The 8,842-nt window shown below is 34.7% G+C and overlaps 1 protein-coding gene across 1 annotated transcript; it reads left to right on the top strand.

Moving 5' to 3' along the window:
* Positions 1 to 8,075: 8,075 nt before the first annotated feature.
* On the top strand, positions 8,076 to 8,417 carry LOC145126641 (uncharacterized). Its single transcript, XM_079061969.1, has one exon. The coding sequence runs from the start codon at positions 8,076 to 8,078 to the stop codon at positions 8,415 to 8,417; it is 342 nt and encodes a 113-aa protein (XP_078918095.1).
* Positions 8,418 to 8,842: the final 425 nt, after the last annotated feature.

The following is an 8,842-nucleotide window of genomic DNA, read 5'->3' as shown; positions in this document are numbered from 1 at the left end:
AGGATGCTACAACACCCCACCTGTTAATGATGATGAACAATATAATGAGCTTTTTGATAACCTTATGGAAAATTTAATTGGAAGTGATGAGGATGTTGAAGAGTATGAAGGGGATGATGAATCTGAAGAGAGTGATGAAGAGTATGAAAAGGATGAAGGTGATGATCAGGATGGGAAACAATTAGAAAATGAGGATAAAGTGGATGACATATTAGATGAGGAGAACAATATAGAAGATGTTGATGTGGACATGGCAGACTTCTGTCTAAATGTTGAAAGTGATGTTGAAGGAGCATGTATTAATGATGGTCATGAACCTGAAGATATGGAAGTGATCAACAATGAGGAGTTCGAATCATTGGATGAAGGATCAGACCAAGACATAGAAAGAAGAGCTCTTATAAAAAATTTGGGAAAAGAAAAAAAGGTGCAACCTTGGGTCAGTACATATACAGTCATTCTCAATGGGACAAAAGTTTAAAAGTAAAAAAGATTTAAAGGAGTTAATTGATGTGCATGCACTAGAAACAAGAAGGAATCTATTCTTTAAACAAGAAGGAATCTATTCTTTAAAAAAATGACAAAAGTTTAAATGTAAAAAAGAATTAAAGGGTCAGTACATATGCATCAGCAACCACCATTCCTGAGTTTGAGCATTTGATGAAGGAGTTTAGTGAGTATGATAAGGAGGCATGTCAATGGTTGAAGCATATTCCTCCTGTACATTGGGCAAGGAGTCATTTCTCAGGTAATTATATATGTTTGCATATGGTAATGATTATGTGTTTCATTTATTTATCAGCATTAATTGTATGTTATTGTAATGTGCAGGAAGAGCTGTTTCTGATGTGTTGATTTCAAACATGTGTGAAGTGTTTAATGGGAAGATAGAGAAAGGCAGGGACAAACCTGTAATTTCATGTTTAGAGTTCATTAGGGAGTATCTAATGAAGAGGATATCCAATGTCATGAAGGCAATGAATAAGGCTAAAGGTCCACTAACACCTACAGCAACAGACATCCTAGATGCAAGGAAAAAAAGTGCTTCACAATACATTGCTAGGTGGAGTGGGGCAAACAAGTATCAAGTCACTGGAGCATTGCAAGATCAGCATGTGGTGGATGTTAGGAACCAAACCTGCACTTGCAGAAAGTGGGAATTAATGGGAATACCTTGCAGGCATGCAATTGCAACTCTGAATGAAATGAGCAAAGACCCTGAGGCTGAGCTTGACATTTACAAGTGGGTACACAAGGTGTATTGGCTACAGACATGGCAAAAAGCTTATTCATTTAAGGTGGAACCAATTAAAGAGAGACCCACGTGGCCTAAAAGTAATTGTCCAACAAAGCTAATCCCTCATCCACATCGCACTCAGGTGGGAAGGCCTAAGAAAAAAAGAAGACAAAGTGAGGGTGAAAGGTTAAGCAAAAGGCAGAAGACATGTCAAGGTGATGGAGTCAATGAGATGCAAGCAGAAGATTCCCAAGGGCCAACAAATGATGGAGTGCAGAAGCTATCAAGGAAACATATCAATGTTACTTGTAGCAAATGCAAGAATAAGGGACACAACTCTAGGACCTGTAAAGGGCAAGGTGGGAATCAATCCAAGAAGTGATTTTGGTTGTTTGTTGTGGTGCAATGATTATTTAGTTGCTTGTTGTTAAAAACTATTTTTTTTAACTTTAGTTATGGTTTTATGATGTGTTTATGTATGATGCACAGACACTTGTATGCTTAATTTGGTAATGGTTTTTGGTTCCACTCATGCGGTTAATGAAATGTGCTTTTTGGTCAATTTATGACAAGTATTTTGGTAATGTACTTTTGTTACATTTTTGTTCTATTTATGTGCTTATATTTGACAATTGATACACATTTTTAACACATTTTCACACTTGAATATCATTCATATCATTAACAACATTGGAATTCATTACAAACATGATGAAGTCAACTTATAACAAAATTATACCATTTTTACCCTGCGTCAACTTGATCAACAAAAACCCCCACATTTGTCTAACCCTATCCCTTACATAGACCAAATACTAAAGATAACAATCACAAACATAAACCAGCTTGCACATAAATACATCTTCAGCTTGAAACCTTCATCCTTCAATGCATCACACCTTGCCTCCAACATGTGGTTCCTGCTCAAAAGTCCATTGCACTGTTCCTTTAATATGTTGATACTTCGTACCAGCCCATTACATCTTTCCTCCAACATATTTATGTTTCTTAGAAGACCAGGTATGATGGTTTTACTCCTAGCACACATAGGCGGGTCAACCCACCCGATAAACCCACAAACAGAATCCTTAGTAGGGCAAGCATAAAACCTCCTTCCGGGATTCAGTGGTATCCAAGACGTTTTCACCAAAGCGAGCTTTCCACAAAAACAAACCACCATTGTTCGATTGTAGGTCAGGAAGGAGAAATGGAAGAAAATAGTCGTTGGGGAAGAACAGTTAAGAACGTTGTGGAAGAAGATTCGTTGGAGAAGAAGCTGGGAATAGAAATGATATATAAAGAAGGATTTATTTTTCCGTATGTGAAAATGGTCCCTAGAAGTAAAAAGACCGAAATACCCTCACGTGGAAGGCACATGAGGGGGTTAATGGATTCCTTTTAACGGGAGTTAAGTACAGGGACCATTTTTACAAACAAACCAGTCCAAAAGGACCACGAAACCAAAAAACTCGTGGTTTGGACCAAAACCCCAAAAAATTGCATACCACAGGGACCATTTTTGCATTTAAGTCTTATTTTTTTATTTTGACACTAAGAATATTAATAAGAACAAAAATTAAAAGATATTTCATATTTGATTTCTTATATAAAATATGTAGAATTCAAGCTTCACAAATTATATAGTCTATGCTTGTAATAATCATAATATAGAGATATATAATGTTTTTTTTATTTATACAAAAAATAATTACACTTTTTTTATGTAGTTATGTTTATTTTTATTCATACCGTGTATCGTACCAATTATATTTGATATAAATTTTTTTGTTACCAATACAATACCAAATATACTTGGTATCAAATTGTTTGGCTACTAATAAGTTTTGTTGGTACAATTTGGTAATGGTATATTACCAATATTTTCCTAATTTTTTGTTGTAATGGTTAAACTTGACAAATCTCGTAAGACCTTCAGAAATTTGAATTAGTTATGAAATATTCGAATTCTAGTGGGTGCATATGGTAAACTTGACAAATCTCGTAAGTTTCGGAAACCAATAATTATGTCATTAAATTCGAGATTCTTCTAACTAATTTAAAAGATTAAACCCTAATTTGTCATGTATATGTACGACTTTAAGACGTATACATAAAACCTTTTTCTCAGCTCTTCCTCTTCAGCTCTTCCTTTTCTAAAGGAAGCTTAGAACTTTCTGCGATTTGACTTGTGTTTCTGTGCCTAGATACACAAGTGTCATTTTGGATTATCCTAGACTGAATTTCCTGTAACATACGCATAGGGCAAAAATATCAGTTCGAAAAGTGAACATGCACGATTCATAAGGAATCTGAATTTCCAACACCACTGTACTGTTATACCCTCCAACAATCAAACATATTGATAACCAATTTTCTTTGTTTGATTGGTAACATGTTGGTTGATTCTCCATAATACATATTTGACAACAGTAGTGAAATGTATGTTTCGAAGTGTTGAATTACTATTTTTCAATTCAGTGTTTTATTTTATGTCATTCTATAATATATTTTCTATTTGTTATGTTTTTATTTATTTATTTATTTATTCAGATTTTAGTAAAAAATAAATTAGTTTTTCAAATTTCTGAAATTGTTTATGGAATTCTAGACTTGATCCTAAAATTCCAAAATAGTGTTTTTTCGTTTGAATCCAGAATATTAGTATGAAATATAAATTCTTTTTGTTAGAAAAACTATATTTGATCGTGATATAAAATGGTTAGAAATAATCTATTTCTAAAATACTGGTCATTTCTTAAAGAGAAATTAAATATCCTCTTACTTTTTGTTCCTACAAATCTTCCTACCAAATTAAATGATGACATGACCAAAGGGCTTCTAGCCCAGCGGTATCAGGTGTTGCCCTCCCTCCCTGAGGTTGAGGGTTCAAGTCTCGTCGGAGACATAGATGGATTTAAGAGTAGTTTAGGATTATATTGTATTTTCCGTTCAAAAAAAATTAAATGATGACATGTGTCACATTTAATGCTCATTTAATAATATTTTAGTATACAAAAATGACATATGTCATCATTTAATTGGGTAGGAGGATTTGTAGGAACAAAAATAGGAGGATATTTAATTTCTCTTTCTTAAAATATAAAATTGACTTATAAATTATTTTTTTAATATTTAACATAGATTGTGGTTATTGAAGTGTGATTAGATTGTTCGTATTTCCTAAAATACCATACTCATTTAATTTCAGTAAAATTAATTAATATGAAGTTTCCTTAGAAAAAGATAGACATAGAACAATTTCGAGTGAACATTATTTGTGACTCATGTAAATTGTTTGATAATCATAATCACTAGCATATTTTTTTTTGGAATAGATCACTACCAAAGTTGAAATGGTAGAAGTGTTATAATTCCATATGATAATTATAGGACTAACAATTTGTAATGGCCAGGTTAGTTAATTTAATGTATATAAAATTTATGTGGCCTATTAGAGTTAAAAAGTGTGTACACCACATGGACGGATCTTATATAGGGTCCATGGTAGCACATGCTGCCTTTTAAAGTTTTCAAATTTAGTGTCAATCACAACGTAGTTTATTAGTAATCTGTTAGATTTTTGTGACGTGCAAATAAACCGAAGGAAAAAAAATCAAACACGAAACTCTTTAAACAAACACACGCGCCTACCGTTATGGTGGACCACGATCCACCCTTGGTCACCACAATGGCAGTTGCATGTGTTTGTCTATATGAGGTCCGTGTTTGATCTCTTTTTTTCTTCGGTGGAAATCTTATTTGCAGGTTACAAAAATCCACGTCTGGTGGACCCAAGTCCGCTTATCTAAATTTTCATTTTCACAATTTTGGCCCAAGTTTTCTTTATTTATTTTCCAGTTTGATGCAAATGTTTTGGAAATTCTTTTTGAATTTTGATTTTTGTTATGATTTTCATTCAATATTTCCTAACTCTTTTTAAAGAACTCATTTGTATATGTTAAAATTGACTATTAAAGTTTTGGTTTTCCATCGTTTGGTTGTTAAATATCAAAATAAACTAATTTAAACCTTAAAGTCTCAAAATTGTCACCATATGGTCATTGGGACAGGTTACAACATGTTGACAAAATTCTATGTCATGTAGGAAAATTATGGCCCACATACCTCATCCATGTGGCGCTGTTGTGACATCCACTTGGACCAATGTTAATAAAACCTAGAAATTCTAGTTATAATTTCTAAAATTTCTAGTAAATTGAAATAAAACATTAAACCTAGGTGGGCCATTATTCACAAAACCTTATATGCACTTCTTAGCCTTTATCTTGCCGACAACTTCGTTCCATCCAACAATGTGTCCCGTTGGCGTCAATACTTGGAACCCCTTTGTCGTTCACCTTTGATGATGATGCTCAAAGTTGCACCTCTTCTCCAGAGATGATGCTTGTACTCTCATTTTCGGTGATGTATTTTGAAAACCGACCGACCACCTCATCTAGTATGCCATACATATGCCCGCGTCACAACCCTTCCACCTTGAAATTCTTACTTTCCCTCAACTGTTGGTAGCTCATATGTCTTGAAAATGTTTCCTTTCTTTCTCCATCACTACCTCTAAACACCATCTATCTCCTCATTCTCCTCATTGGAGTCCGATTGATCAACCTGGTCACCTCTCTACGACGTTGTCTTCTTTTGATCATCCTGAACTACAACGATTTATCATCATAACGGTAAAAGTTTTTGAGATCCAGTTCAAGCAATATTCATTATCATAGTGAAAGCAATTACGATTTATGAATTTTTTGGTTTATATTTGATATATCTTCAAATTGTTTCCAATATGTTTTCTTTTGGTTATCTTTTGCTTACCTTCAAATTGTGTTTTTATCAGTTTTGATATTCAATGGAAGTAGTTTTGCTTGTTTATTAATCCAATTATTGTTATATGATGATGATATGAGAGGATGTGGAGTTAGGCAAACCGAAAAGAAAAGAAAAATAATTAAAGTAGCGGTTGTGGGTTTCTGTAACATGGATAGTCCACGTAAGCAGATGATATGGATTTTGCAATGCTAAAAGCGGGAAAAATGTAAATAGAATGTTATAAGGGGGAAATGGTAGCAAAAATGAGATGTCAATGGCTTAATTGTCACCATTTGAACTTAGATGTCTAAATGATAATGTTTTTGTAACTTCGATGATCATTTAATTTAAAATTCCTTTATTAAAATTTGGTCTTTCCTCAAAAATAAATATTTTTACATCTTTTTACAACTTCTTTTATATCCTTTTTACAAGTTTTATACTCTTTATGATAATTGTTTTTACAATATTAATAGTTTTTTTTTTTTTTTTGTAAATTTACCTTTTTTTAAGAAACGCCTTTCTTTGTGGGTTCTTAAATAAAGAGGTTTACATGCAACAATCTCTAGGATCTAAGGATTCTCATAGACCTCATCATGTATGCAAACTCTAAGCAATCTATGATCTTAAATAGTCCCCTTGTACCTAGGTTTCCTACATTATGTATGCAAACTCCAGAAGGCGATCTATGATCTTAAATTTTACCCTCGTACCTAGTTTTCCTACATCAACTTGGTTTTAATTTCATTCTTACAATGCTGACACATCTCTCTTTTTATTTCATCATGGGGACATTACTATCAACATGCTTATTTATATAGATGATGTTGATCAGTTGGTACATAACTTGTCTTCCTTCTTTCTGATCAAGGATCTTGGACGACTAAATTACTTCTTGGGGATTGAAGTCATCTACAATTCATGGGGAATCACCTTCCTGCAAGATAAATATGCATATGATCTCCTTTGTCGTGCTCACATGGAGAAATGTAAGAGCATTTCAACCCCATGTTTGTTAGAGACAAGCTTGCTCGAGATTATGGGAAAGCTTTTAATGATGATGACGCTTTCATAATAGAAGCATGGTTGGCGATCTGTGATATCTTATGTTAACATGGCCATATTTTTACTTTGTTGTTAGGAAGGAATTTCAATGTATTTCAAAACCCATCGATATTCATTATGGGTGGTTAAGCGCATCTTAAGATAAATAAAGGGTACGATAACTACATGGCTTCACACTCGAAAATCCAACTCTAAATTTTTAGTGTGTTTACAAATGTTGATTGGGCAGGATGTATGGATATTTGTAGTTCTACAGGAGAATTTATAGTGTTTCTGGGTCCAAATATGATTTCATGGAGTTCACACAAGTAGCCCACTGTGTCCCGATCAAGCACAAAGGCAAAATGTAAAGCTTTAGCTAATGGTACAACTAAAGCAATGTGGGTGAAGTATTTGCTCAATGAATTAAGAGTATGTCCGTGCAATCTATTGAAGAAAAGGGATAATATCATTTCCTAATTTAAGATTGATTTTATTTCCTTTTGTTAAGATTGATTTTATTTCCTTTTGTTCATTCATTGTAATTGTATTTATACCATTGTCATTCTTTGTCAAAGATTAATAAGAATTGGTTTTTACCTATCATATGGTATCAACCTAACATAACCAATTTTTTCTCAACCCTACCCACGCCTCCCTTCTTCTTCTTCTTTCTCTTCCCCTGATGTCGATCTCCATGGCTGCTGAAACAGGACTCTCTATGACCACTCTTATCCATATGCTCATAATCAAATTATCATCTTCGAATTATCTCTTATGGAAGAATCAAGTTTATCCACTCCTTTCTCGTCAAAAACTTCTATCTTACATCGACGATTATTCTTCTCCCCCCTCTCAAACCCTCACTGTCGAAGGAAAGGAGTCTTCTAACCCAGCTTATATCTCCTAGCTTGAAAAAGACCAAACTGTCATGCTTCTTTTCCAATCCTCCTTAACGGAGGAAGCCATGGCCGAATTCATCGGAGTTCAGACCTCTGGAGACCTTTGGACAACTCTCGAACGAGCATACAACCATCACTCCACTGAACGTACCCAGAATTTGCGTGATTCTTTGTGTCAGTTGAAGAAAGGTAACTTATTTGTATCTGATTATGCCAAGAAATTTAAATCTCTCTGTGATCATCTACAAGAAATTGGCTATCCCGTTGATCCTATGGACAAAACTCACTGGTTTCTATGTGGTCTCGGTCCCGCTTTTGAAACATTATCCACTGTACAACGGGTTGTTTACCCGCCGCCCTCCTTCATCGATCTTGTTTCTATGGCTGAAGGACATGAGCTCTCCTAGTTTTTTCTTTATAGATGTGCCCCACCTATCGCTGCCTTTAATGTTCAACACCAGTCCTCTAAAGGACGTGGATCTGGTTCTAGAGGTCGTGGTCGATGTTTCTCCAGTGGACGAGGACGTGGTCACCGTTCTCCCCACTGCTAGTTATGCAGAACCGAAGGCCATTATGCATCCGCCTGTCCCAAACATGCCACCTTTCAACAACAGGCTTCCTCTCACATCAATGCTAATCTTGCCCGGGCCTTCAAATCCACCTGCAATATTTCTGATCAATCTCCCGATTTGTATGTTGACTTTGGAGCAACGACTCATATGACTGCCTTAACATCTCATCTAGATCATGCACAACCATATACAGGCCATGACAGGGTTTTTTTCGGTAATGGTAATGTTATCCCTGTTTCTCATATTGGAACTACTCACAT

Source organism: Lactuca virosa, chromosome 7 (assembly GCF_052849685.1).
Source record: "Lactuca virosa cultivar CGN04683 chromosome 7, Lactuca_virosa_CGN04683_v6, whole genome shotgun sequence".
NCBI classification, from domain to species: domain Eukaryota; kingdom Viridiplantae; phylum Streptophyta; class Magnoliopsida; order Asterales; family Asteraceae; genus Lactuca; species Lactuca virosa.
This window is presented reverse-complemented; position numbering and strand designations above follow the sequence as displayed.

Bases quoted from the DNA above. Each gene is read 5' to 3' on its own strand.
- LOC145126641 (XM_079061969.1), top strand. From the start codon at position 8,076: ATGGCCGAATTCATCGGAGTTCAGACCTCTGGAGACCTTTGGACAACT.